Source organism: Emiliania huxleyi (genome assembly GCF_000372725.1).
Source record: "Emiliania huxleyi CCMP1516 unplaced genomic scaffold EMIHUscaffold_220, whole genome shotgun sequence".
In the NCBI taxonomy this organism is placed as follows: domain Eukaryota; phylum Haptophyta; order Isochrysidales; family Noelaerhabdaceae; genus Emiliania; species Emiliania huxleyi.
The window spans coordinates 30,069-58,038 of NW_005200416.1; the positions used below are offsets into that span (position 1 = coordinate 30,069).

At 66.9% G+C, this 27,970-nt stretch overlaps 6 protein-coding genes across 6 annotated transcripts; 3 read left to right on the forward strand and 3 right to left on the reverse strand.

The window, feature by feature from the left end:
* Positions 1-189: 189 nt before the first annotated feature.
* EMIHUDRAFT_235457 (hypothetical protein) lies at positions 190-1,632 on the forward strand (the record flags this gene model as incomplete). The annotated part of the gene is made up of 4 exons (XM_005779978.1): positions 190-714; positions 874-954; positions 1,041-1,152; positions 1,349-1,632. 4 exons carry the CDS (start codon positions 190-192, stop codon positions 1,630-1,632), a joined length of 1,002 nt encoding a protein of 333 aa, XP_005780035.1.
* Positions 1,633-2,111: 479 nt separating this feature from the next.
* EMIHUDRAFT_235458 (putative folic acid synthesis protein) lies at positions 2,112-3,539 on the reverse strand (the record flags this gene model as incomplete). Its single annotated transcript, XM_005779979.1, has 1 exon — positions 2,112-3,539. The coding sequence occupies one exon, from the start codon at positions 3,537-3,539 to the stop codon at positions 2,112-2,114; it is 1,428 nt and encodes a 475-aa protein (XP_005780036.1).
* A 950-nt stretch (positions 3,540-4,489) lies between these two features.
* Positions 4,490-5,147, forward strand: EMIHUDRAFT_235460 (hypothetical protein; the record flags this gene model as incomplete). The annotated part of the gene is made up of 2 exons (XM_005779980.1): positions 4,490-5,079; positions 5,138-5,147. The coding sequence occupies 2 exons, from the start codon at positions 4,490-4,492 to the stop codon at positions 5,145-5,147; spliced, it is 600 nt and encodes a 199-aa protein (XP_005780037.1).
* Positions 5,148-19,356: 14,209 nt separating this feature from the next.
* On the reverse strand, positions 19,357-20,913 carry EMIHUDRAFT_235463 (hypothetical protein; the record flags this gene model as incomplete). The annotated part of the gene is made up of 3 exons (XM_005779981.1): positions 19,357-20,042; positions 20,379-20,465; positions 20,871-20,913. The coding sequence occupies 3 exons, from the start codon at positions 20,911-20,913 to the stop codon at positions 19,357-19,359; spliced, it is 816 nt and encodes a 271-aa protein (XP_005780038.1).
* Positions 20,914-22,256: 1,343 nt separating this feature from the next.
* On the reverse strand, positions 22,257-24,527 carry EMIHUDRAFT_457110 (hypothetical protein; the record flags this gene model as incomplete). The annotated part of the gene is made up of 7 exons (XM_005779982.1): positions 22,257-22,678; positions 22,900-22,957; positions 23,256-23,303; positions 23,417-23,469; positions 23,973-24,014; positions 24,088-24,167; positions 24,267-24,527. 7 exons carry the CDS (start codon positions 24,525-24,527, stop codon positions 22,621-22,623), a joined length of 600 nt encoding a protein of 199 aa, XP_005780039.1. The 3' UTR covers positions 22,257-22,620.
* Positions 24,528-24,796: 269 nt separating this feature from the next.
* On the forward strand, positions 24,797-26,314 carry EMIHUDRAFT_366494 (hypothetical protein). The gene is made up of 2 exons (XM_005779983.1): positions 24,797-25,819; positions 25,895-26,314. The coding sequence occupies exons 1-2, from the start codon at positions 24,922-24,924 to the stop codon at positions 26,110-26,112; spliced, it is 1,116 nt and encodes a 371-aa protein (XP_005780040.1). The 5' UTR covers positions 24,797-24,921; the 3' UTR covers positions 26,113-26,314.
* Positions 26,315-27,970: the final 1,656 nt, after the last annotated feature.

Below are 27,970 nucleotides of genomic sequence, written 5' to 3' on the forward strand. Positions count from 1 at the left end.
CCGCACTTTTCGCTCGACCACTACTTGCCGCGTCCTGGGTATGTACCAACGCGGTATGGGTGGACGCAAGACAGATGATGACGAACGCACAACATCGTCCGGTAAAATTCTTTTCCCTCCTGGGCGCTGCCCGAGACCGCAGCCTCAAGACGTGAAGCGTCTGTGCCACGCGCCGCCACCCCCCCGTCGATGCTGATGGCGCTCACGCCTGGCCGCTGGTGCGACTCGAGGCTGACAGAGGCGCTTGCCTCTGGGGAGCGCTTCCCCGTCTTTTGCTATGGCAGCAATGGCATCGAGCAGATGCGAGACCGCTGCCGCAACGGCGGCCTCACGTCGTGTCGTGCCCGTCTTCCGGACGCATCGCGCGTCTTCGGCGGCTGGAGCGAGCGCTGGGCCGGCGCGGTTGCATCGGTCCAGCCTCTCGCCGGCCACGAGGTTCGAGGAAGCGTGGTCGATCTCGACTCGGCGGAGATTGAGCTGCTCGACTCCTTCGAGGCGACCAACCCGGACGCGCCATACGGCCGCACTGGCGCGGTGTACCACCGCCAGGACGTCGTCGTGCTCGTCCAGCGCGAGGCGGGCGGGCCCGAGGTGGCGGCAGTCGCGCTGGTGTACGTCAAAGTGGACGCGAGCTGGCGCGGCCCGCCGAGCCAGCGCTACGTGGACGCATGCGTGCGCAACGTGCTCCAGTTCTGGGACGGCAGCGAGGTCGAGGTGCGGGACGAGCGGGGCAACCTGCGCGATGGACCAGGCGGCGGCGGCGGCAGCGGCGGCGGCGGCGGCGGCTCCTCCTCCTCCTCCTCCTCCTCGGGCGGCGCCTCCTCTCTGGCGCCGCTCGCCTCGCCTCCGGCTGGCTCCGCTCCTGGCGGCGAGGGCAAGGGCAAGGGCAAGCGGGTCGCTCCGGGCGGCGAAGGCGACGCCGTGACGCACTTTGACGCGGACGCCTCGCAGACTGTCCGCGCGCTTGCCGAGGCGTGGGAACCTTCTGGGAACCTTCTAGGAGCCCTCTAGGAACCTTCTAGGTCCGCACGCTTGTCGAGGCGTTTGGCTTCTCGCTTGAGAAGGCGGCGACGGCGGTGGACTCGATCGGCGACAAGTCGGACCTGAACGCGGCGGTGCAGTGGCTGATTGATCGGGGGGAGGAGGACCACGGTGGCGCCGTCGAGTTCAAGCACTGCCCGCACCTCGACGACCCCTCCCTCCCCCTCATCGACGCGTCGCTCCTCCGGCCAGGCACAGCGCCCCGCCCGAAGCGCCGAGCGGCTCGTGGGGCGGGTGGGGGGGTGGGGGGGGGTGGGGGGGGGGGGGGGGGCACCGCCTCGTCACGCGACCGCCCTGTTGTGCGCAGGCACGCACGCTCCGGCCGCGGGGGCGCAGCCGGTCTGCTCGCACGGGTGCGAGTCGCCAGAGCAGTGGGTCTGCCTCCAGTGTGGCGAGGTCAACTGCGGCCGCTACCTCAACGCGCATAGCCTGGCGCACCACGGGGCGACCGGCCACGCCACCGCAGCCAGCCTCGCGGACCTGTCGGTCCACTGCTATCTCTGCCACGGCTACGTCGAGCACCCGCGGCTCGTGCCGCTGGTGGAGAGGCTGCGCGCCCTCAAGTTTGGCGAGGACGCGTTCGGCGGCTGAACACCGGCCGGACACTCTCGCGCCGATCCGCTCCCCCGCATCCGCCATCCCCGCGGGTCGCCGCTGTGTCGTGTGTGGGTCGCCGCTGTGTCGTGTGTGTGCGCTGTGTGCCAGCAAGGGGGCCGCGAGTCCACTCTCTGCTCTCTGCACGCTGGTCTCACGTGTGCACCCCGCCGCCGCGGGTCTGTGATGAAGACTTCTTCGTTTTTCCACACACACAAAACGCGTGCCGGTGGCGCTGGCGCGTGGCGGTGCGGCGGCGTCACCGGGCGTGGAGGCTGGAGGAAGGTTGTGGTCGAGCGGCCCCGTGGCCGTGCCCGTGGGACTGTGGGAGGTGGGAGGTGTCAGGAGAGAGGCGCGCGCGCGGAGGGTCAGGGTGGCCCAACGCGCAGTTCTCTTTTCAGAAAACACATCGAACACATGCGTCTCAACGTACTCACCATGTGCACCCCCCAGCCCACGCGGTAAACCGCCAAGGCTCACCGGTTGTCGGTGGAAGCCGGCGGAGCGCCGCCACCTCGGTGGATCGCGTCGGCGACGGCCGCCACATGGCGCATCTGCGATACGTCGTGCACGCGCAGGATGTCGGCGTGCGGCACCGACGCGGCGCACGCGGCGGCGGTCGCCCACGCGCGCTCCTGCGGCGGCAGCTCCACACCGACCGCCGCGCCGAGGAACGACTTTCGCGAGACGCCGACCAGGAGCGGGTAGTCGAGGGCGTCCGACGCGGCGGCGGCGGCAGAGGCGGAGGAGAGGCCAAAGCGGTGGAGAGAGCGGAGGAGGGCGAGGCTCTGCGGCGCCGTCTTCGCAAAGCCGATGCCCGGGTCGCCTATCAGGTCCCACTTCGGCACGCCCGCCGCCTGCGCCGCCGCGAGCCGGCCCGCAAGCTCGCTCCTCACGTCAGCCACGACGTCGTCGTACCGCGCGTGCGAGGCCATCGTGGCGGGGTCCCCACGCATGTGCATCAGCACGGCGGGCAGGCCGAGCCGCGCGACCGTCGGCAGCATCTCGCGGTCCATCGCCCCGCCGCTCACGTCGTTGACGACGCGCGCGCCGAGCGCAGCCAGCTCGGCGGCGACGGCGGCGCAGCTCGTGTCGACAGAGATTGGGGCACGGAGCGGCGAGGCGTGGAGGGCTTGCACCACGGGCGCGGCGCGGCGCAGCTCCTCCTCCGGCGAGACGGCCACCGCGCCCGGCCGCGTCGACACGGCGCCGACGTCGATTATGTCTGCGCCCGCAGCCTCGAGCTCGAGGGCGTGCGCTGTGGCGGCGGCGGCAGAGTCGAAGCGGCCTCCGTCAGAGAACGAGTCGGGCGTGACGTTGAGGACGCCCATCAGCAGCGTGCGCCGACCCCACCGCACGAGCCCCTCGTCGTCGTCCGACCCGAGCGGGCAGACCCGCTGCAGCGGCGCCGCGTCCTCCGGCGGCAGCGCCGCGAGCATCGCGGCGGCGGTGGCGCCGGATCGCGGGTGGCGCGCTGCCGGGTCGATCTCGGCGAGCGGTTCGAGGACAAAGCGCCGCTCTCCCATGCGCGGGTGCGGGAGCTCGAGCGGAAGGCTCGGCGCCGCGTCGCCGCTCGACGCGTCCGAGTGCTGCAGGTCGCCGTAAAGGACGAGGTCGAGGTCGATGGCGCGAGGGCCCCAGCGAGCTGAGGGAAGGCGCCCCACCTCCACCTCGATGCGCTTGAGCGTTGCCAGCAGCTCGCGCGGCGAGCAGCTCGCGCGCACCGCGGCGACCGTGTTGAGGAAGGGAGGCTGGTCGTCGACATAAGCTGGAGCCGTCTCATAGAGCGACGCGGTGGCCTCGAGCTCAAACTCGCGCGATAGCTGCCGGACCGCCGCACGGATGTTGGCGGCGCGGCGGCCAAGGTTGGAGCCGAGGGCGATGTAGGCGCGGAGGCGGGACATCGACCACCCGCATTGACACATGTGTAGATAGCTGCTCGTTCTCAGCGCGCAGCGCTCTTGTATTCACACCCGCACAGCACCCTGAGGTATTTTTATGTTCCCCCACCCGGGTGGGGGAATTTTATATTTAGCAATATGAGCCGCCGTCCCCACTCGAACTCGAGTCCGCCGACCGCTATAGGTCGAGCGGGGAGAGAGGCGCTGCCTCCACGGCGGGGACGGAGGCGACACCTCCGTCCCCACCGCCATTGGTTCGAGCGGCAAGCCTTAGGTAGAGCGGGGACGGAGACGTGGAAAAGCGTGCTTGTGAGTGGAAGCCACAAGCGCGCTGGCTCCGGTCGTTTGTAAATGAGGGTGTTTTTCTGTGTGTGTGTTTTCTTGAAGCCTTTCTTAAACTGGGTAACGAACCCCTGTCACTCCGTGAAGTGAACAGAAGAGAGGTGTGAACAGACTGGCGTGCTGATCGTGAAGAGGCGCCATGTCATCGGACACCGAGAGCACGGTCTGCGACCCGCGGTTAGAGGTCGCACCCGAGCCGCAAGTCCCCAAGGGGCCGGGCCAGATAAGGCGCGTGCCCCAGCTGTTCACAGCAACAGCACGGTCTACCCCCGTCGTCCCACCCCAAGTGCAGCAGCTTGGTAGCGGCGGATGGGACGCCAAGAAGAAGGCCGAGTGCCCCAAGTCGCCATTCCTTGGCCACAACTCGGCCTGGCTGAACGAGCTCGCCGACATCCCGATCGGATCGGGCGTCCTCTTCGAGCGCCTGTGCCACGCGTGCCCCGAGGTTCGAGATGACGCCAAAATGTCGGCCATCGCGATTTTTTCGACGCACCGGCAGTTCAAGTGCTTTTGCCCCGCCGAATGCGCGGCAAACCTGAAGGAGCGCTACTGCGGCTGCTTCAGCACCTGCCGGTCGGAGCTCTAGCGTGCAAATACGCGTCGCCGAGAGGATGTACCCAGAAACATACTGGACGGCGTACGACACGACCATCCCGAACGCCGACGACGCTGTCTTTGGCACAGCGCAATCGATAATCGACGCGAGCGCTGATGGAGCCGACGCTGGGAGCACCACTGCACCCTCGCGGGGCCTTCCCACAGAGGGGGTGCTAGTCGGCGGCAAAAGCAAGCAGCTCAAGAAGATATCCAAGCGCGCTCGCAACAACGCCATCAAGGGTGGCCCCGTCAACAGCCCGTCGTCTAACCCGACACTTCCACCAACCTGGGTGACAGCTGTTCCAGGGGGTGGCGCCTCCGGGGACGATGTCACCTGGGCAACTCCGGTTCCACCGCCCAGGGTGACCGCTGTGCCCGGAGGGCCCAAAGGTACTGACGTGACTTGGGCGAGCGTCGCTGGGCGCCATGACAGCCAGCAGCCTACACCCCAAGCCTCGGCTGAGGGGGTGGACGGCGCGCAGCTCGTGACTGCGAACATGACGCATACAATGCGCATGCACAGGACAGACTTCGAGGAGCTCAGTGAGGCTCTCGAAGACGGTGACGAGGAAGCGATCGAGCAGTTCATCACCAAGCAGAAGATGTTACGAGGCGATGACCCCGACGTCACATACACGGTCGGCATCCCCCCAAGCTGCAAGTCTGCCCTAACGGGCCCTGACAAAGAGAAATGGATGCCGTCATACACTGAGGAACTAACGGCACTCCAACAAAATAAGACGTTCTCCGTAGAGGACATCCCCGCTGGCGTCCATGTCATCGACCCAACAGTTGTGCGAGATGTCAAACGTGATGAGAACGGCCGCCCAGACCGCTGGAAGACGCGCGTCTGCGCTCGAGGCTTCATGCAGCGGCTGGGCGAACATTACTTCAACACGTTCAGCAACACGGTTCGATATGAGACGCTGCGGCTACTTATGGCGATAGCCGCAGGCAACGACCTCGCCCTTACGAGTCTTGACATCAAGACGGCTTACCTCAACGGCTACATCGAAGGGGGCGTCCAGATCTACATGCGCTTTCCTGCCGGATGGCACTTTGAGGGTGACGGATTCGACTACACCTTCAAATACACTGGTGATCACACGCGCAAGAGGGGGCGTCCCGAGCGTGGACTACGATTGGTCAAGGCCATCTACGGTCTGAAGCAGAGCGGAGCACTCTGGGAAGAGACGCTCCGGTCGTTCCTACTCTCCATCAACGCCATCCAGTGCGTCGTTGACCCGTGCCTGTGGCGGTACTCCAAAGGCGGCAACACCCTGCTCTTCGTCGTGTACGTTGACGACATCGTGATCGCCTGCTCCAACCAAGACTTTCGCGATGCGTTTGTGAGCATGCTCCAAGAGCGATTCACATTGCGCGACAATGGCCCACTTACCTGGGTGTTCGGTTCTGCCGTCGAGCAGGACCTAGAGCAAGGCACCGTTAGCTTTCACCAAAAGCTCTTCATTCAAGATACCGTCAAGGAGTTCCTGGGCGACGACCCCCGCCCCAGTAAGCGCGCCGTACCGTGCAACGACGACATCACCAATCTCACCCACCTCGAAGAGGGTGAGATGATGCACCCACGATACGCCGAAATTGTTGGCAAGATAGGGTGGTTGGCCAACATCTCCCGACCAGACATTGGCTACGCCTACTCGATGCTCTCAAAGTTCCTAAAGGGGGGCGGGGAGCGCCATTTCAACGTTGCCCTTGGCGTCCTCGCTTACCTGGACAAGACCAGGGACAAGACGATCACCTATCGCCGCGAGGCGGATGGCAACCTCGCCGATCACATCGTAGAGCATGCCGACTTAGCCAGCTTCGACTACGACAGGTTCGTGCCGATCATCTTCTCGGACACCTCTCATGGCGGGGAAAAGCCTCAGGCGGGATACGTGATTTTTGTGTGCAATGGGCCTGTCTCTGCACACGCTGGACGCCTTAAGTCCACGCCCACCTCATCGTCCGAAGGCGAGTATGCCATTGCGACCAAGGCCACACAAGCGGCCATCGCGGTCTCGGACACCATCAAGTTCATGGCCGAGGACCTACCCGACTACAAGGGCAATAAGTCGGACCTCGGATGCACAATGCCGCTCTTCTGCGACAATAGGGCGGCTGTGCTCCTTAGCGAGGGCAACACCTCCTCGAAACGCATGCGACATGTGGCGACTCAGATCGCCTTCCTGCGCGAGCAAGTGAAGGATACGAAGCGCGTTAGGCTCACCCACATCCGAACGCAGGGGCAAGTGGCCGACCTTTTCACGAAGCCACTGACAGCGGCTGTCTTTCACCCTCTACGCGCATTCGTCGTGTCGTAGCGCCGAGTGACCACTCGCCGACGCCCACCCACGTGATTGAGGTGGTGAGCAGACGGAGGTTGCGTCACCGTACCAGCAGATGCATGCATGAAGATGGCCAGGAACGAGCCAAGCATGTGCAGCGGCTAGGATGTACAGCAGGAACGCGCCGCGTACACCAGCTAGCCACTGAGGGGGTGAGCTGCTCGTTCTCAGCGCAGCGCTCTTGTATTCACACCCGCACAGCACCCTGAGGTATTTTTATGTTCCCCCACCCGGGTGGGGGAATTTTATATTTAGCAATATGAGCCGCCGTCCCCACTCGAACTCGAGTCCGCCGACCGCTATAGGTCGAGCGGGGAGAGAGGCGCTGCCTCCACGGCGGGGACGGAGGCGACACCTCCGTCCCCACCGCCATTGGTTCGAGCGGCAAGCCTTAGGTAGAGCGGGGACGGAGACGTGGAAAAGCGTGCTTGTGAGTGGAAGCCACAAGCGCGCTGGCTCCGGTCGTTTGTAAATGAGGGTGTTTTTCTGTGTGTGTGTTTTCTTGAAGCCTTTCTTAAACTGGGTAACGAACCCCTGTCACTCCGTGAAGTGAACAGAAGAGAGGTGTGAACAGACTGGCGTGCTGATCGTGAAGAGGCGCCATGTCATCGGACACCGAGAGCACGGTCTGCGACCCGCGGTTAGAGGTCGCACCCGAGCCGCAAGTCCCCAAGGGGCCGGGCCAGATAAGGCGCGTGCCCCAGCTGTTCACAGCAACAGCACGGTCTACCCCCGTCGTCCCACCCCAAGTGCAGCAGGATAGAATGTGTGTATAGATTAAAACTCCTGCGCGCTCAATGCCTAGCCCGCCGTTCTGTCAGCCGCGGCCCGCATGTCCAGACAGTGCGGGCCTCGACGCCACACTAGGTCCATTGGGTTGAACCCTGGCTTGTCTCGAAGGTGAGGTATAGAGGGTCACATGGGGAATGCGAACTCGTCATGATGCGCGGCGACGGCGGCGTCGATATCTATGGACGCCGCCGCCCCGCGCTCCAAAGCGGTCGCGTACGCATATGCGCACAACTAGGTACGTGCCAACCCGCATGGGCCAGACACCGTCAAAGGTCCCTCTCCACTCCTCCTTGCACCACTGAAGCATATGCAGCTGATGTGAGCAAGGTCGCCTAAGCGGCCCCCCTCGCTGTGGGTTGCCGTAGTTGGACCAATGCCACGCGTTGTGGCGAAGATGGCCTTATGCAGAGCCTGGCCGGGCCGTCTTCGGGCCCGGCCGCCCTAACAGTACGACGCATACGCGCCGCGACCGCTTCAAGTGTCGCCGCCGCCGCAAGGCGGACGGCGCCCGCCGCCCAGCCAACAGTGGCTAGGGCGGGGGAAGGGTGGATTCGAGCCGCCCGCACGCTCGTGCGGTAGGGAGGCTCGTGTAAAGCACGCCGTGCGCAAGCACAGGTGCGCGTTTGAAGCATTCGAGTCGCAGCAGCGAAGGCTGCTGTTTACTGGTTTGTGGCACGCCACGCGTCTCGCGCGGTGAGTGCTGAGATACGCCCCGAGCACGATCGCCGGGGCGGCTGCATGACTAGAACGACCCGTGACGTGGCACAGGTCGAGTAGAGAGGGCCGCACACGCGTCCTTGCGGGCGGCCCGTTGTGAAGGGTCGAGCGCGCCGAAGCGAGGTGTGCTCGTGTTGCAAGTGTCGCCGTCGCCGCAAGGCGGACGGCGCCCACCGCCCAGCCAACAGTGGCTAGGGCGGGGGAAGGGTGGATTCGAGCCGCCCGCACGCTCGTGCGGTCGGGGGCTCGTGTAGGGCACGCCGTGCGCAAGCACAGGTGCGCGTTTGAAGCATTCGAGTCGCAGCAGCGGAGGCTGCTGCTTACTGGTTTGTGGCACGCCACGCGTCTCGCGCGGTGAGTGCTGAGATACGCCCCGAGCACGATCGCCGGGGCGGCTGCATGACTAGAACGACCCGTGCCGTGGCACAGGTCGAGTAGAGAGGGCCGCACACGCGTCCTTGCGGGCGGCCCGTTGTGAAGGATCGAGCGCGCCGAAGCGAGGTGTGCTCGTGTTGCAAGTGTCGCCGCCGCAACAAGGCGGACGGCGCCCGCCGCCCAGCCAACAGTGGCTAGGGCGGGGGAAGGGTGGATTCGAGCCGCCCGCACGCTCGTGCGGTAGGGAGGCTTGTGTAGAGCACGCCGTGCGCAAGCACAGGTGCGCGTTTGAAGCATGGAGTCGCAGCAGCGAAGGCTGCTGCTTACTGGTTTGTGGCACGCCACGCATCTCGCGCGGTGAGTGCTGAGATACGCACCGAGCACGATCGCCGGGGCGGCTGCATGACTAGAACGACCCGTGCCGTGGCACAGGTCGAGTAGAGAGGGCCGCACACGCGTCCTTGCGGGCGGCCCGTTGTGAAGGATCGAGCACACCGAAGCGAGGTGTGCTCGTGTTGCAAGTGTCGCCGCCGCCGCAAGGCGGACGGCGCCCACCGCCCAGCCAACAGTGGCTAGGGCGGGGGAAGGGTGGATTCGAGCCGCCCGCACGCTCGTGTGGTAGGGAGGCTCGTGTAGAGCACGCCGTGCGCAAGCACAGGTGCGCGTTTGAAGCATTCGAGTCGCAGCAGCGAAGGCTGCTGCTTACTGGTTTGTGTGGCACTCCACGCGTCTCGCGCGGTGAGTGCTGAGATACGCCCCGAGCACGATCGCCGGGGCGGCTGCATGACTAGAACGACCCGTGCCGTGGCACAGGTCGAGTAGAGAGGGCCGCACACGCGTCCTTGCGGGCGGCCCGTTGTGAAGGGTCGAGCGCGCCGAAGCGAGGTGTGCTCGTGTTGCAAGTGTCGCCGCCGCCGCAAGGCGGACGGCGCCCACCGCCCAGCCAACAGTGGCTAGGCCGGGGGAAGGGTGGATTCGAGCCGCCCGCACGCTCGTGTGGCCGGGAGGCTCGTGTAGAGCACGCCGTGCGCAAGCACAGGTGCGCGTTTGAAGCATTCGAGTCGCAGCAGCGAAGGCTGCTGTTTACTGGTTTGTGGCACGCCACGCATCTCGCGCGGTGAGTGCTGAGATACGCCCCGAGCACGATCGCCGGGGCGGCTGCATGACTAGAACGACCCGCGCCGTGGCACAGGTCGAGTAGAGAGGGCCGCACACGCGTCCTTGCGGGCGGCCCGTTGTGAAGGATCGAGCACACCGAAGCGAGGTGTGCTCGTGTTGCAAGTGTCGCCGCCGCCGCAAGGCGGACGGCGCCCGCCGCCCAGCCAACAGTGGCTAGGGCGGGGGAAGGGTGGATTCGAGCCGCCCGCACGCTCGTGCGGTAGGGAGGCTTGTGTAGAGCACGCCTTGCGCAAGCACAGGTGCGCGTTTGAAGCATTCGAGTCGCAGCAGCGGAGGCTGCTGCTTACTGGTTTGTGGCACGCCACGCGTCTCGCGCGGTGAGTGCTGAGATACGCCCCGAGCACGATCGCCGGGGCGGCTGCATGACTAGAACGACCCGTGCCGTGGCACAGGTCGAGTAGAGAGGGCCGCACACGCGTCCTTGCGGGCGGCCCGTTGTGAAGGGTCGAGCGCGCCGAAGCGAGGTGTGCTCGTGTTGCAAGTGTCGCCGCCGCCGCAAGGCGGACGGCGCCCACCGCCCAGCCAACAGTCGGTAGGGCGGGGAAAGGTGAATTCGAGCCGCCCGCACGCTCGTGCGGTAGGGAGGCTCGTGTAGAGCACGCCGTGCGCAAGCACAGGTGCGCGTTTGAAGCATTCGAGTCGCAGCAGCGGAGGCTGCTGTTTACTGGTTTGTGTGGCACTCCACGCGTCTCGCGCGGTGAGTGCTGAGATACGCCCCGAGCACGATCGCCGGGGCGGCTGCATGACTAGAACGACCCGTGCCGTGGCACAGGTCGAGTAGAGAGGGCCGCACACGCGTCCTTGCGGGCGGCCCGTTGTGAAGGGTCGAGCGCGCCGAAGCGAGGTGTGCTCGTGTTGCAAGTGTCGCCGCCGCCGCCGGGGGAAAGGTGAATTCGAGCCGCCCGCACGCTCGTGCGGTAGGGAGGCTCGTGTAGAGCACGCCGTGCGCAAGCACAGGTGCGCGTTTGAAGCATTCGAGTCGCAGCAGCGGAGGCTGCTGCTTACTGGTTTGTGGCACGCCACGCGTCTCGCGCGGTGAGTGCTGAGATACGCCCCGAGCACGATCGCCGGGGCGGCTGCATGACTAGAACGACTCGTGCCGTGGCACAGGCCGAGTAGAGAGGGCCGCACACGCGTCCTTGCGGGCGGCCCGTTGTGAAGGGTCGAGCGCGCCGAAGCGAGGTGTGCTCGTGTTGCAAGTGTCGCCGCCGCCGCAAGGCGGACGGCACCCACCGCCCAGCCAACAGTGGCTAGGGCGGGGGAAGGGTGGATTCGAGCCGCCCGCACGCTCGTGTGGCCGGGAGGCTCGTGTAGAGCACGCCGTGCGCAAGCACAGGTGCGCGTTTGAAGCATTCGAGTCGCAGTAGCGAAGGCTGCTGCTTACTGGTTTGTGTGGCACTCCACGCGTCTCGCGCGGTGAGTGCTGAGATACGCCCCGAGCACGATCGCCGGGGCGGCTGCATGACTAGAACGACCCGTGCCGTGGCACAGGTCGAGTAGAGAGGGCCGCACACGCGTCCTTGCGGGCGGCCCGTTGTGAAGGGTCGAGCGCGCCGAAGCGAGGTGTGCTCGTGTTGCAAGTGTCGCCGCCGCCGCAAGGCGGACGGCGCCCGCCGCCCAGCCAACAGTGGCTAGGCCGGGGGAAGGGTGGATTCGAGCCGCCCGCACGCTCGTGCGGTAGGGAGGCTCGTGTAGAGCACGCCGTGCGCAAGCACAGGTGCGCGTTTGAAGCATTCGAGTCGCAGCAGCGGAGGCTGCTGTTTACTGGTTTGTGTGGCACTCCACGCGTCTCGCGCGGTGAGTGCTGAGATACGCCCCGAGCACGATCGCCGGGGCGGCTGCATGACTAGAACGACCCGTGCCGTGGCACAGGTCGAGTAGAGAGGGCCGCACACGCGTCCTTGCGGGCGGCCCGTTGTGAAGGGTCGAGCGCGCCGAAGCGAGGTGTGCTCGTGTTGCAAGTGTCGCCGCCGCCGCAAGGCGGACGGCGCCCACCGCCCAGCCAACAGTGGCTAGGGCGGGGAAAGGTGGATTCGAGCCGCCCGCACGCTCGTGCGGTAGGGAGGCTCGTGTAGAGCACGCCGTGCGCAAGCACAGGTGCGCGTTTGAAGCATTCGAGTCGCAGCAGCGGAGGCTGCTGCTTACTGGTTTGTGGCACGCCACGCGTCTCGCGCGGTGAGTGCTGAGATACGCCCCGAGCACGATCGCCGGGGCGGCTGCATGACTAGAACGACCCGCGCCGTGGCACAGGTCGAGTAGAGAGGGCCGCACACGCGTCCTTGCGGGCGGCCCGTTGTGAAGGGTCGAGCGCGCCGAAGCGAGGTGTGCTCGTGTTGCAAGTGTCGCAGCCGCCGCAAGGCGGACGGCGCCCACCGCCCAGCCAACAGTGGCTAGGGCGGGGAAGGGTGGATTCGAGCCGCCCGCACGCTCGTGCGGTAGGGAGGCTCGTGTAGGGCACGCCGTGCGCAAGCACAGGTGCGCGTTTGAAGCATTCGAGTCGCAGCAGCGGAGGCTGCTGTTTACTGGTTTGTGGCACGCCACGCATCTCGCGCGGTGAGTGCTGAGATACGCACCGAGCACGATCGCCGGGGCGGCTGCATGACTAGAACGACCCGTGCCGTGGCACAGGTCGAGTAGAGAGGGCCGCACACGCGTCCTTGCGGGCGGCCCGTTGTGAAGGATCGAGCACACCGGAGCGAGGTGTGCTCGTGTTGCAAGTGTCGCCGCCGCCGCAAGGCGGACGGCGCCCACCGCCCAGCCAACAGTGGCTAGGGCGGGGGAAGGGTGGATTCGAGCCGCCCGCACGCTCGTGTGGCCGGGAGGCTCGTGTAGAGCACGCCGTGCGCAAGCACAGGTGCGCGTTTGAAGCATTCGAGTCGCAGCAGCGAAGGCTGCTGTTTACTGGTTTGTGGCACGCCACGCATCTCGCGCGGTGAGTGATGAGATACGCCCCGAGCACGATCGCCGGGGCGGCTGCATGACTAGAACGACCCGTGCCGTGGCACAGGTCGAGTAGAGAGGGCCGCACACGCGTCCTTGCGGGCGGCCCGTTGTGAAGGATCGAGCACACCGGAGCGAGGTGTGCTCGTGTTGCAAGTGTCGCCGCCGCCGCAAGGCGGACGGCGCCCACCGCCCAGCCAACAGTGGCTAGGCCGGGGGAAGGGTGGATTCGAGCCGCCCGCACGCTCGTGTGGCCGGGAGGCTCGTGTAGAGCACGCCGTGCGCAAGCACAGGTGCGCGTTTGAAGCATTCGAGTCGCAGCAGCGAAGGCTGCTGCTTACTGGTTTGTGGCACGCCACGCGTCTCGCGCGGTGAGTGCTGAGATACGCCCCGAGCACGATCGCCGGGGCGGCTGCATGACTAGAACGACCCGCGCCGTGGCACAGGTCGAGTAGAGAGGGCCGCACACGCGTCCTTGCGGGCGGCCCGTTGTGAAGGGTCGAGCGCGCCGAAGCGAGGTGTGCTCGTGTTGCAAGTGTCGCAGCCGCCGCAAGGCGGACGGCGCCCACCGCCCAGCCAACAGTGGCTAGGGCGGGGAAAGGTGGATTCGAGCCGCCCGCACGCTCGTGCGGTAGGGAGGCTCGTGTAGAGCACGCCGTGCGCAAGCACAGGTGCGCGTTTGAAGCATTCGAGTCGCAGCAGCGGAGGCTGCTGCTTACTGGTTTGTGGCACGCCACGCGTCTCGCGCGGTGAGTGCTGAGATACGCCCCGAGCACGATCGCCGGGGCGGCTGCATGACTAGAACGACCCGCGCCGTGGCACAGGTCGAGTAGAGAGGGCCGCACACGCGTCCTTGCGGGCGGCCCGTTGTGAAGGGTCGAGCGCGCCGAAGCGAGGTGTGCTCGTGTTGCAAGTGTCGCCGCCGCCGCAAGGCGGACGGCGCCCACCGCCCAGCCAACAGTGGCTAGGGCGGGGGAAGGGTGGATTCGAGCCGCCCGCACGCTCGTGCGGCCGGGGGGCTCGTGTAGAGCACGCCGTGCGCAAGCACAGGTGCGCGTTTGAAGCATTCGAGTCGCAGCAGCGACGGTTGCTGTTTACTGGTTTGTGTGGCACGCCACGCGTCTCGCGCGGTGAGTGCTGAGATACGCCCCGAGCACGATCGCCGGGGCGGCTGCATGACTAGAACGACCCGTGCCGTGGCACAGGCCGAGTAGAGAGGGCCGCACACGCGTCCTTGCGGGCGGCCCGTTGTGAAGGATCGAGCGCGCCGAAGCGAGGCGTGCTCGTGTTGCAAGTGTCGCCGCCACCGCTGCACGCGGGCTGGGCTATCGCCTGCAGGATGAGGCTAAAAGAGGCATAGTTCCCCGCGTAGAGCACATAGCAAAAGGACTCCCAATCTAAGCAAAGCCAGTTGCTCCATCCGGATGACGCATCAGAACTGAGAAATTTCCGTTGACAGAGAGCTGCTCGGTGTGACGACGTGTGGTGTCCATCCCAAATGCGCCGCTGGCGCACTGTGGGGCGGGGGGGGAGGTCAAAGCGAGTCGCCCAGGCTCCCTGCTGGGCGGCTCGCGTCGTGTTTGTAACGGTTCGAAGAAGCTCTTTGTTCACGGTTGCACCGTGAACAGGAGATTGGTCGAGGCTATGCACAAGCGATGCGCGTAGACTCCGTGTGGCTCTGGGCTGCAGCCTGTTAGAGAGCCGAGTCGCTTTAATAGCACGGCCGGGCACGGTCGTACCTCGCGTGCCCTCTGTGCGAAAAAGAAATCGCACATTCAGAATTTCACAATTACACTAGTTTATCTCGGCTTCTCCACATGAACCAAGCATCAGCACCGTGAGGTGTGATACATTGGCGCGTAAAGGGTCAGTCTGGAGTCGCGTGCCTCCACAACGGAAGAGCTACGCAGTACCTGACATCCCCCGGGGTCTTGCCACTAAAGGCGGAGGGTTGGGACTCAAACAGCTTGGACGAACTGCAGGTCCGGAGGTAACCTCAACGTCCTGCAGCCGGCCGCGGCGCCGTAAGGGTTCGCACCTCAGACCAAGTAGAGAGAGAGGTGGAGCTCACCACACGTGGAGCACCTACCGCCGCGTAAACGACGCGGGAGTCTCCCCCGCATAAAGAGGGGGGAGAGGTAAGATGGGCCGACGACAGGACCCATTACGCGAGCAGAGGCTCGAGCTGACTTCGCCGTGAGAGCCACGGTGGATCCCATGATAGCGTGAGAGCTTAGCATGCCACCAAGGAGAGGGTGGGTGGGAACCAAAGAGAGATGGCGCAGCCGGAGGGCTGGCGCCGTCAGAGAGGATGGAGCGGCCACAGAGGTGGCGCGGCATCAGGTCCCATGAGCAGGGAGAGAGCGCAGCGAGAGCGCCGCGCATGAGGAGCAAGGGCCAAGCGCGCTCGCGAAAGTAGGCGGCGAAAGCGCGCGCCAGCTGAAGTGCAAGTTTGGTGTTCACAGCAGCGGAGGCTGAGTGAAGACCGCATGCGATGTGCGCGAGGGCACACGAGAGGGACTCAGGAGAGGTATCCGTGAGTACCCTACGATAAACTAGTGGCCTACCACGAGTTGGGGCCCCCACCCCAATCGTTATCGGCGGACTAGTTTATCTCGGCTTCTCCACATGAACCAAGCATCAGCACCGTGAGGTGTGATACATTGGCGCGTAAAGGGTCAGTCTGGAGTCGCGTGCCTCCACAACGGAAGAGCTACGCAGTACCTGACATCCCAACGCAGAGTGGAGGGAGCGGGTGCAGACGGACCTCGCATCCCAATGAAGCCAGAAGAGGGGCAGATGCGCTCGTGACGAGGAGCGACCCCAGCGTGAAGCCTACATTCACGCCACGCCGCCCACGAGGCGGCACACGAGACGAGGCTCGAGTAGACGAAGAGCGAGACGAGGCTCACTCGAGGCGGCGGCAGAGACAGCCGCCCGCCACGCCACGCTGCCCACGAGGCGGCACACGAGACGAGGCTCGAGTAGACGAAGGGCGAGACGAGGCTCACTCGAGGCGGCGGCAGAGACAGCCGCCCGCCACGCCGCCCCACGAGGCGGCACACGAGGCGAGGCTCGAGTAGACGAAGAGCGAGACGAGGCGCACTCGAGGCGGCGGCACAGACAGCCGCCCGCCACGCCACGCCGCCGACGAGGCGACGCACGAGACGAGGCTCGAGTAGACGAAGAGCGAGACGAGGCTCACTCGAGGCGGCGGCAGAGACAGCCGCCCGCCACGCCACGCTCCCCACAAGCGGCATACGAGGCGAGGCTCGAGTAGGCGAAGAGCGAGACGAGGCTCACTCGAGGCGGCGGCAGAGGCAGCCGCCCGCCACGCCGCCCACGAGGCGGCACACGAGACGAGGCTCGAGTAGACGAAGAGCGAGACGAGGCTCACACGAGGTGGCGGCAGAGACGGCCGCCCGCCACGCCACGCTCCCCACAAGCGGCATACGAGGCGAGGCTCGAGTAGACGAAGAGCGAGACGAGGCTCACTCGAGGCGGCAGCAGAGACGGCCGCCCACCACGCCGCGCCGCCCACGAGGCGGCACACGAGGCGAGGCTCGAGTAGACGAAGAGCGAGACGAGACTCACACGAGGCGGCGGCAGAGACAGCCGCCCGCCACGCCACGCTCCCCACAAGCGGCATACGAGGCGAGGCTCGAGTAGGCGAAGAGCGAGACGAGGCTCACTCGAGGCGGCGGCAGAGGCAGCCGCCCGCCACGCCGCCCACGAGGCGGCACACGAGACGAGGCTCGAGTAGACGAAGAGCGAGACGAGGCTCACACGAGGTGGCGGCAGAGACGGCCGCCCGCCACGCCACGCTCCCCACAAGCGGCATACGAGGCGAGGCTCGAGTAGACGAAGAGCGAGACGAGGCTCACTCGAGGCGGCAGCAGAGACGGCCGCCCACCACGCCGCGCCGCCCACGAGGCGGCACACGAGGCGAGGCTCGAGTAGACGAAGAGCGAGACGCGACTCACACGAGGCGGAGGCAGAGACAGCCGCCCGCCACGCCACACCGCCGCACGAGGCGCACACGAGACGAGGCTCGAGTAGACGAAGAGCGAGACGTGGCTCACCCGAGGCGGCGGCAGAGACAGCCGCCCGCCACGCCACGCTCCCCACAAGCGGCATACGAGGCGAGGCTCGAGTAGACGAAGAGCGAGACGAGGCTCACTCGAGGCGGCGGCAGAGACAGCCGCCCGCCACGCCGCCCAAGAGGCGGCACACGAGACGAGGCTCGAGTAGACGAAGAGCGAGACGAGGCTCACTCGAGGCGGCGGCAGAGACAGCCGCCCGCCACGCCACACCGCCCCACGAGGCGGCACACGAGACGAGGCTCGAGTAGACGAAGAGCGAGACGAGGCTCACTCGAGGCGGCGGCAGAGACAGCCGCCCGCCACGCCACACCGCCCCACGAGGCGGCACACGAGACGAGGCTCGAGTAGACGAATAACGAGACGAGGCTCACTCGAGGCGGCGGCAGAGACAGCCGCCCGCCACGCCACACCGCCCCACGAGGCGGCACACGAGACGAGGCTCGAGTAGACGAAGAGCGAGACGAGGCTCACTCGAGGCGGCGGCAGAGACAGCCGCCCGCCACGCCGCCCAAGAGGCGGCACACGAGACGAGGCTCGAGTAGACGAATAACGAGACGAGGCTCACTCGAGGCGGCGGCAGAGACAGCCGCCCGCCACGCCACACCGCCCCACGAGGCGGCACACGAGACGAGGCTCGAGTAGACGAAGAGCGAGACGAGGCTCACTCGAGGCGGCGGCAGAGACAGCCGCCCGCCACGCCGCCCACGAGGCGGCACACGAGACGAGGCTCGAGTAGACGAAGAGCGAGACGAGGCTCACTCGAGGCGGTGGCAGAGACAGCCGCCCGCCACGCCGCCCCACGAGGCGGCACACGAGGCGAGGCTCGAGTAGACGAAGAGCGAGACGAGGCTCACTCGAGGCGGCGGCACAGACAGCCGCCCGCCACGCCACGCCGCCCACGAGGCGCACACGAGACGAGGCTCGAGTAGACGAAGAGCGAGACGCGACTCACACGAGGCGGCGGCAGAGACAGCCGCCCGCCACGCCACGCCGCCCACGAGGCGGCATACGAGGCGAGGCTCGAGTAGACGAAGAGCGAGACGAGGCTCACTCGAGGCGGCGGCAGAGACAGCCGCCCGCCACGCCACGCCGCCCACGAGGCGGCACACGAGACGAGGCTCGAGTAGACGAATAACGAGACGAGGCTCACTCGAGGCGGCGGCAGAGACAGCCGCCCGCCACGCCACGCCGCCCCACGAGGCGGCACACGAGACGAGGCTCGAGTAGACGAAGAGCGAGACGAGGCTCACTCGAGGCGGCGGCAGAGACAGCCGCCCGCCACGCCGCCCACGAGGCGGCACACGAGACGAGGCTCGAGTAGACGAAGAGCGAGACGAGGCTCACTCGAGGCGGCGGCAGAGACAGCAGCCCGCCACGCCACGCCCCCCACAAGCGGCATACGAGGCGAGGCTCGAGTAGACGAAGAGCGAGACGAGGCTCACTCGAGGCGGCGGCAGAGACAGCAGCCCGCCACGCCACGCCGCCCACGAGGCGGCACACGAGACGAGGCTCGAGTAGACGAAGAGCGAGACGAGGCTCACTCGAGGCGGAGGCAGAGACAGCAGCCCGCCACGCCACGCCGCCCACGAGGCGGCACACGAGACGAGGCTCGAGTAGACGAAGAGCGAGACGAGGCTCACACGAGGCGGCGGCAGAGACAGCCGCCCGCCACGCCACGCTCCCCACAAGCGGCATACGAGGCGAGGCTCGAGTAGACGAAGAGCGAGACGAGGCTCACTCGAGGCGGCGGCAGAGACAGCCGCCCGCCACGCCACGCCACGCTCCCCACAAGCGGCATACGAGGCGAGGCTCGAGTAGACGAAGAGCGAGACGAGGCTCACTCGAGGCGGCGGCAGAGACAGCCGCCCGCCACGCCGCCCACGAGGCGGCACACGAGACGAGGCTCGAGTAGACGAAGAGCGAGACGAGGCTCACTCAAGGCGGCAGAGACGGCCGCCCGCCACGCCACGCTCCCCACAAGCGGCATACGAGGCGAGGCTCGAGTAGACGAAGAGCGGGACGAGGCTCACACGAGGCGGCAGCAGAGACGGCCGCCCACCACGCCGCCCAAGAGGCGGCACACGAGGCGAGGCTCGAGTAGACGAAGAGCGAGACGAGGCTCACTCGAGGCGGCGGCAGAGACAGCCGCCCGCCACGCCACACCGCCCCACGAGGCGGCACACGAGACGAGGCTCGAGTAGACGAAGAGCGAGACGAGGCTCACTCGAGGCGGCGGCAGAGACAGCCGCCCGCCACGCCACACCGCCCCACGAGGCGGCACACGAGACGAGGCTCGAGTAGACGAATAACGAGACGAGGCTCACTCGAGGCGGCGGCAGAGACAGCCGCCCGCCACGCCACACCGCCCCACGAGGCGGCACACGAGACGAGGCTCGAGTAGACGAAGAGCGAGACGAGGCTCACTCAAGGCGGCAGCAGAGACAGCCGCCCGCCACGCCACGCCGCCCACGAGGCGGCACACGAGACGAGGCTCGAGTAGACAAAGAGCGAGACGAGGCTCACTCGAGGCGGCGGCAGAGACAGCCGCCCGCCACGCCACGCCGCCCACGAGGCGGCCCACGAGACGAGGCTCGAGCAGACAAAGAGCGAGACGAGGCTCACTCGAGGCGGCGGCAGAGACAGCCGCCCGCCACGCCACGCCGCCCACGAGGCGGCACACGAGACGAGGCTCGAGTAGACGAAGAGCGCGACGAGGCTCACTCGAGGCGGCGGCAGAGACAGCCGCCCGCCACGCCACGCCGCCCACGAGGCGGCACACGAGACGAGGCTCGAGTAGACGAAGAGCGAGACGAGGCTCACTCGAGGCGGCGGCAGAGACAGCCGTCCGCCACGCCACGCCGCCCAAGAGGCGGCACACGAGACGAGGCTCGAGTAGACGAAGAGCGAGACGAGGCTCACTCGAGGCGGCGGCAGAGACAGCCGCCCGCCCGCCACGCCGCCCACGAGGCGGCAGACGAGGCGAGGCTCGAGTAGACGAAGAGCGAGACGAGGCTCACTCGAGGCGGCGGCAGAGACAGCAGCCCGCCTCGCCGCCCAAGAGGCGGCACACGAGACGAGGCTCGAGTAGACGAAGAGCGAGACGAGGCTCACTCGAGGCGGCAGCAGAGACAGCCGCCCGCCACGCCGCCCACGAGGGCGAACGAGGCGAGGCTTGAGCAGACAAAGAGAGCGAGACGAGGCTCACTCGAAGAGCAGCACGCGCCGCTGCACGGGCGGAGCAAGTGCCGGAGTGCTGCCTTGGATAGAGATCTCCCAGAGCAACATGACAGCAGAGCTTATCGCCGGCGGGTCCAGAGAGAAAGGAGAAGCACGCCACGAGACGTGATGCAACAGCAGCACCAAGAGTGGGCTGTGGGGCCACCGCCCCTGGCCGCCAGGTGTACGAGGCCGTCGTGGCAGAGCTGAGGCGACCACGAGAGCGCCACAAGCGCGGCAGACGAGGCCGCCGCCCATCGTGTACTGCTGCCCAGAAACAGTCGCCAGCGACAGCAAGAATGGCGCAGACACAGATTCTGTGCCAACCAAAGAGAGATGGCGCAGCCGGAGGGCTGGCGCCGTCAGAGAGGATGGAGCGGCCACAGAGGTGGCGCGGCATCAGGTCCCATGAGCAGGGAGAGAGCGCAGCGAGAGCGCCGCGCATGAGGAGCAAGGGCCAAGGGTGTTCACAGCAGCGGAGGCTGAGTGAAGACCGCATGCGATGTGCGCGAGGGCACACGAGAGGGACTCAGGAGAGGTATCCGTGAGTACCCTACGATAAACTAGTGGCCTACCACGAGTTGGGGCCCCCACCCCAATCGTTATCGGCGGACACAACAAAAAAGGCGCGGGCGACGGCTTCCACTCCACACCCCAACATCCCCACCCTCGCTCCGCCCCGCCCCGCCATCTCCACCTGACAACCAATCGCGAAGACGCACCTCGAGAGACGCACGACTCGGCCCTCCCGACCCCCTGCACCATATGAGAAGAGTTTTACAATGACGAATGAGCTCTCTCGCACACGCAAGATCACACAACAGACAAGGCACACCAGTGTACAACCATGGAGTGTGTGAATGCGACAAGGGACCGTCCGTTTGTGCGTATCACGTATCACTCCCGTGTGCATTCCCCCGCTGCCCTCGTGTGCATTCCCCCTCTCCCCTCAGAGTGGCGGTGGAGATGGAGGGGGGGCACTGCCTGGAGGGAACGCGTGGCACACACAGCTGAAATGATTATAGGCACGGTTGCTCAGACCATAACACTCGGAGGGGAAGTCCTGGTCGTCAGGGATCGCCCCGGTGGCATCATCGTGGGGCTGAACACAGTGCATCCTTCCACATTTGACGCCGTCGATGGCGGTTTCCGCATTGCCTTGGTAAGCAAACCGCGCGTCATCCGTGTAGACTGTGTCGTTATGCACGCGCCAACGCCCGTCCAGGACGGACGGAGGCGTTAGGACAACGCAACCCTAACCCGTAGCCAAATTGGCACTCGGGCGTGTGCGCGCGTAGACACTACTCTCCTTGCTGTGTGTCCCTACGGCATATTAATGCCGATAAATGCCTCAAGAGCCGAGTGTGGGCCGGAAAGCCCAGCACTCTCTCGCCAGGAAGCATCGCAACACAAAGAGCTACGCAACCCAGAGTTCGCCCGTCGCCATGATTGCGACCCCCGAGCCTAGCCCTGCACGCCCTGCCGCCGCCTCACGGCTGTGCGCGGCTGCGCTCCTCCTCCTCCTCGCCTTCATCGCGGTCGGCGCAGCTCTAGACCCGCGTGCCAGCATGGCGACGGGCGAACGCCTGGCACGCGGTCGCCACAAGGGAACCGCTTTCTTCGCTGCCACCGGTCATCATGCAGCGGCAGGCGCCACCGCCGCCGCGAACGGGCACTCTGTAGTTGGCTTTCAACAAGCCTCCAAGGCGGAGACCAAGGACACCGGCCACGGCTCGCGGATCGCGACGGGGGGGCTGATGATGACGGGCCACGACAAGGCCGCCGGCGCGAACATGATGATGCATGGCAAGCCGGTGGCGGGGACTATGGTGGCTAAGCATGGACGCGCGTGATGGTGGCGGGCGCCGCGACGCCGCGTGGAAGGGCGAAGCCGCCGGGTGCGGCTGAAGGTGTGGTCGTGGCAGGCCATGGTCGCCGCGGGCGATCACTGCCGAGGGCGAGGCCACGGCCCACGCGTGTGACGGATCACGCCGCGCTCACCACCTCACCAGCGCTGGGCCGAAGCGAAGTCGGAGGTCAGCGCGGGCTCGTCAGGTGTGTGCCGTCGCAATCCGCGCCTCTTCTCTGGAGTTCTAGTTGTTGTGCGATTTCGTCTAGAAACGTCGCCAGCAGACCAGCACCGATTACAAGTTCGAAGTTGTCGCACTTTTGCACTGGAGGTCTCGATCGTGCTCACACCTCACACACGGCGCACGCAGCCGCGGCGGGAGAGGAACTCACGTGGGACAGGGTCCCGCAATGCAGCCGCAGCCGCGAAACGCGCCGCCCTTCGCCCTCAGCGCGCGCCGCGAACGCACTCGTTCCGCAGCAGCGCGAGCTCGTTGCGGGGCAGCAGCGTCGCCGCGCCGAGCAGCGGCCGGAGCTTGAGCCGCCTGGCGGGATCAGCCGAGATCAGCCGAGATTACCCGAGATTACCCGAGCAGATGCCGCAGCTTGAGCCGCCTGGCGGGATCAGCCGAGATCAGCCGAGATTACCCGAGATTGCCCGAGCAGAGGCCGGGGCTTGAGCGGCGTGGCGGGATCAGCCGAGATCAGCCGAGATTACCCGAGATTGCCCGAGCAGAGGCCGGGGCTTGAGCGGCGTGGCGGGAGAGAGTGTGTGCTGGCGTTGTGTAACCGCGATGGCCTTCGCGAGATCTCGGCGGTATCTCGGCGGCAGCTCGGCGAGATCGCGGCGAAATCTGGGCGAGACTATCTCGGCGGTATCTCGGCGGCATCTCGGCGAGATCTCGCCGAGCGAGCTCGAGCACGGCCTCGTGCGGCACGCCCAGCTCCGAGGCTAGCTCGCCTATCACGCATGAACAATCATTAATTAAATCGATACTTAATAATTGACAGCTCCGAGGCTAGCTCGCCTATCACGTATTAATTAAGTACTGATTAATATTAACTAATACATGCCAGCTCGGAGGCTAGCTCGCCTGAGATGAGGCGAGGGAAGGTATTAGGGGAGGGGGCAGAGACGGTTCCGAAACGGTGCCAAGAAGGTTCAGAGACGGTTCAGAGAAGGGCTCCGTCCGCGGCGACATCTCGTTTCAACCTCGGGCACTCTCGGACAACTCTCGGACAATCTCGTGTACGCTCGCCGATCGACTCGTCGGCCAGCCCCTCGCGCAGCTCGATCGGGTCGCAGCCTAAATCTCGGCCAATCTCGGGTCATCTCGGGGGTATCTCGGGCGATCTCGCGCAGCTTGACCCGGCCGCAGCCTAGAGGCGGCAGAGAGGCGCGCTGTGCAGGAGAGAAGACGTGGCGGGCTGGCGGGCTCGACCGGGCCGCCGCCCTGCAGGTAGTGCACCAGGCTGGCAACCTGCGGTGAGCGGGAGGGAGGGAGGGAGGGAGGGAGGGAGGGAGGGAGGGAGAGAGTGTGGTGTGTGTGTGTGTGTGTGTGTGTGTGTGTGTGTGTGTGTGTGTGTGTGTGTGTGTGTGTGTGTGTGTGTGTGTGTGTGTGTGTGTGTGTGTGTGTGTGTGTGTGTCCCAAGGTGGTGGCCACAAGAGAGTGGGCGCGCGCGGCGGGCCGCGTGAGAAGGAGGTGGCGGAGCCAGATCTCAGTTGGCGTGCGCCGCGCGCGGCGATAGATGGTCGCCACAACTTCCTCTGGCTTCAGTGCAAAGAACGGGCAAGCCTCGCGGACGGGGGGGGCCGCGAGCGCCAGCTGGAAGAAGCGTGTGCGGGCGCGGTGTGTGCGCAGTGTCTGTGTGGTGTGTGCGGAAGTGTGCGGGCGCGGAGTGTGCTGTCGTGCGGAGTGTCTGCGTGCGGTTGCGAGAGCTGCGCGGTGTCGGTGAGCGGTGTCCGCTGCCCCGACGCCTGCGCCGCGGTGCACGCCTCCGAGAGGGGCCGCTCCGGCCTAAAAACGAAAGACGCCCGGTAAAAAAGAAGGACGCCGCGCCGCCTCCAAATGAGGGGGGGCTCTCCCCGACCTTAAGTCTCGCTCCGGCACGCCCAGATCCAGCAGCTTCGCAAGCACCGCCTCGAGCGGCGCGCCGTAGTCGTCGCCGATCTCCGCGGGAGTGAACGCGCCGCTCCCAAACGCCTCGCCGTCGCCGCCATCGCCGCCCGCGCCGCCGCCGTCGCCCCACTCGCGCCCCTCGACGAGCACGTGCGCCTCGGCGCGCGCGCGCGCCTGCTCCGCCTCGTACTCGGCGCCCGCTGCCTCGTCGAGCATGATCTCTGCCGCCCACGCCGGGACGTGCTTGGCCAGCTTCTCCGCGCCGGCCATCTCGTGCTCCCACTCGTTGTCAAAGGTGGGCGCCGTCTCGCCACCGTACGACGAGGCGAGCGCGGAGACCGCAGCGCGACCGAGGCGCGTAGGCCGGAGGCCGGAGCCGGCCGAGTGAGCGAGCGCGAGGCCAACGAGCATATACACACACAATGGGCTGAGCCTCGGTAAGCGACGCGTAGCGCGTGAACCGCCGGGGCGGGCGCCGGGTGGCGCCGCGGAGCTCTTTTGGCTCGGCGTACACGGGCGAGTAAAAAGAATTTTGCGGCACCCTGGGAGCACCGTTCCTTTTGTGAGGAGCAGGAGAGCCCCACCTGAGATTTTTCGTCCGTGGAAGAGCAATGGACAAACCCTGAAGATCTAGCCTTTGCAAAAAGAAACTCCGCGCAGCCGTCGCCCAACTCGCCCCTACCACACCATGGAGCCAGCGGCCAAATGCCTCGAGTCGGTGGTGACCTCGTTGACACCTCCTAGGCGCGCAGACGCTGCCGGTTTGTGGTGGTGGGAGTGGCGGCAGTGGCGACGATGGAGGGAGATGTGGCGGCAACAGCAGAGAGTGGAGCCTGTGTCAAATGAGGCGGACCAAGCGGCGGCGGCACCTGCGGCGGAGGCGACAGTGGCAAGGGCGGTGGCGAGGGCGGCGGCGGCGGCGCCGGCGCAGGAGAAAGACGAGGCGGAGCAGGCGGCGGCGGCAGCTGCGGCGAAGGCGACAGTGGCGACGGCGGTGGCGAGGGCGGCGGCGGCGGCGGCGGCGCAGGAGAAAGACGAGGCGGAGCAGGCGGCGGCGGCAGCTGCGGCGAAGGCGACAGTGGCGACGGCGGTGGCGAGGGCGGCGGCGGCGGCGGTAGCAAGCAACGCCGCGGCGGCGCAGGAGAAAGACGAGGCGGAGCAGGCGGCGGCGGCAGCTGCGGCGAAGGCGACAGTGGCGACGGCGGTGGCGAGGGCGGCGGCGGCGGCGGTAGCAAGCAACGCCGCGGCGGCGCAGGAGAAAGACGAGGCGGAGCAGGCGGCGGCGGCAGCTGCGGCGAAGGCGACAGTGGCGACGGCGGTGGCGAGGGCGGCGGCGGCGGCGGCGGCGCAGGAGAAAGACGAGGCGGCGCAGGCGGCGGCGGCAGCTGCGGCGAAGGCGACAGTGGCGACGGCGGTGGCGAGGGCAGCAGCGGCGGCAGCGGCGGAGACGCAAGTCGAGATGGCTGATGTTTGTGAGCCGATCGCACCGGCGAGGGAACGGCGGCCAACGTCAGCGCAAGTCTCTTGCTCCGAGCAAGCGCTTGCCCGCTATCTGCGTCCGCTCCTCTGCGAGCTCCAAAGATGGCTTCCCCTCCTCACCACCATCCTCCTCCTCGCGCTCTACCACCACCGAAACTACGCCACGGGGGCGGGAGTCGCTCCGCCGCCGCTACCCACTCCGCCACCACCACCGGGCCTCCCTAGTGCGTCTTCCTGCCCCCGCGTCGGGCGACGGTGGAGCACTCTCACTTCCAGCGCTCTCCTGTGACGCACTATAGGGACTCTGCGCCTCGGCCCGCTGCGCGAGATCGTGGTTTCGCATGTCACTGCCGCGAGGACACGCGTGGGCGCTGCTGCTGCTGCTATCGCAGCCTCCGCCGCCCGCAAGGCTGGCCCCGCCTCACCTACCTCTCGTGCCATACGCGCTAGCACACGGGCTGCGCGGCAGGCTTTGATCGGAGCCGTCGCGTCCGTAGCGGGGCATCCCGATTCGTGATGGTCGGGGGTGTTGCGTGAGAGCTGAAGGCCGAGCCGTACTCACGCGCTGTGCTGCCCTCGCGCCGCGCTTCTCTCACACCCGGCGACTAAGCAGGTTTGCATGGGCCGGTCTCGGCGTCGTGGTGGGGCCATGAGATGTCGGTTCCCCACCACGCACCGGACTTTTTGTAGCGGTGGAGAGAATTAAGGAATCTTTCTGCTGTAACCAACACTGACATCGCTCTCCACAGTCTCCTCCATTCAGATCAGATGGTGTGAGTCTTTACTCATAACTGTTAATTACCGGTAAATTACCGTGTCGGAAAGCTGTCAGAACGGAACAAAACAACTCAACACTCAGAACGGCTTCAGAACACTGTCAGAACGCGGTCAGAACGCTGTTTCAGAACGATGTCAGAACGCTGTCAGAGCCTGCGGGGTGGTCAAGTGCGAGAGCGGCGAGTCGACGACGAGCGAGCCGAAGGCGGCGACGAGGCGTCCCGATCTGCACCTTGTCCCCCAGCAGGGTAGGCTCCGCCTCACTGCATCTCGGACTGGATTCCACGAATTGATTTTCCTAGCGTCGTCAAAGTGAGCTGAAAGCTCGCTGAAGAGCCGATGTCACCCGCCGACCGCCTCCCATCTCGCCGCTGCTCTGGCGGGGCGGCGGCGGGGCCTGGCGACGGCGCGCGGCGCATGTGCCGTGGCAACCCACCGGGCCGGCCGGCCGCGAAGGCGCCGACCGGCGATCGCCACCGCGCCCCGCCTCGGAACGCCGTTTCCGCTTGGCGTCCGAGGCGCTCGGCGTTCCCGCTGGAGCGCGAGATCGGACCGGGTCTGACGCTCCTTTACTCGCCGTAGGCACGGCTGGCCGGCTGGAGCAACGGAAAAACAAGAATCGAATACGTCAATCCTCTCCGGCCAGCCTCGGGCTAATTAAAGCCGCAAAAAATCGGAAGGTTCCGCCGCCCCGGATTCCACCTCCCTGGCCCTCCACGCCCCGCGCGCGCGACCGTATCACCGCCGCAGTCGGCCTCCCCGCCCCGCGCGCTGTAGGAGCGGCGCCCACCCACCGGAGACGCCTTCCCCTAGACCGCCCGACCACCCCGCCCCCTTCGGCAGGTGCCTCGCACGTATTTTGAGCGCGAGAGGCCTCCTTTGAGGTGGCGGCCGGCCGCCGCGTCGCGCGGTGAGGCGGCATGAGGCCGTCCCCCTTCACGTTCGAAGGCGGGCCGGCCACGGCACCGGCTGTCGCGGCTCGAGGGCGGCAGGCGAGCCGCCCCCCCCTCCTCCCTCCCTCCGCTCCTTCCTCCCTTCCCCGCAGCGCTGCCCACGGCACCATCTCCTGGTGCCCCGCTGCCGCCCCACCCGCCGCGCCGCCCGCCGCCGATGGCCCGGCCGCCACCGCCACCGTCGGCGGCCGCCTCCCGCCCACCCGCACCGCCGCCCCGGCCACTGCCACCCGCGCCGCCGCCTCGCCCAACGCCCCCGCCGGCCCACCCTCCCGCCCGTCGCCGCTGCCGCCGCGCCGCCGCTGCCGCCCTCCGGGCCGCCTCCGGCCCCGCCACCTGCCTCGCCGCCGCCCACGCGACTGGCCTCGCCGCCGCCACCGCCACCGCCCTCCCCACCGTCCTCCCCACCGCTCTCACCGCCGCCGACGCGCCGCCACGCCGCCTCTGCCTCCGCCCTCGCCGAGCCGTCGCCACCGCCCTTCTCGCCGCCTCTGCGGCCCGTGCCGCCTTGGGTGCCCCCTATTCCGTGGCCCTCGCCACCGCCGCCGCCGTCGCCGCCCCAGCAGCCACCGCTACAGCCGCATCCCGAAATGGAAGCTTTTGTGACGCTGTCCCCCCCTATCTCCAACGGCTTCCCTGGTCGGG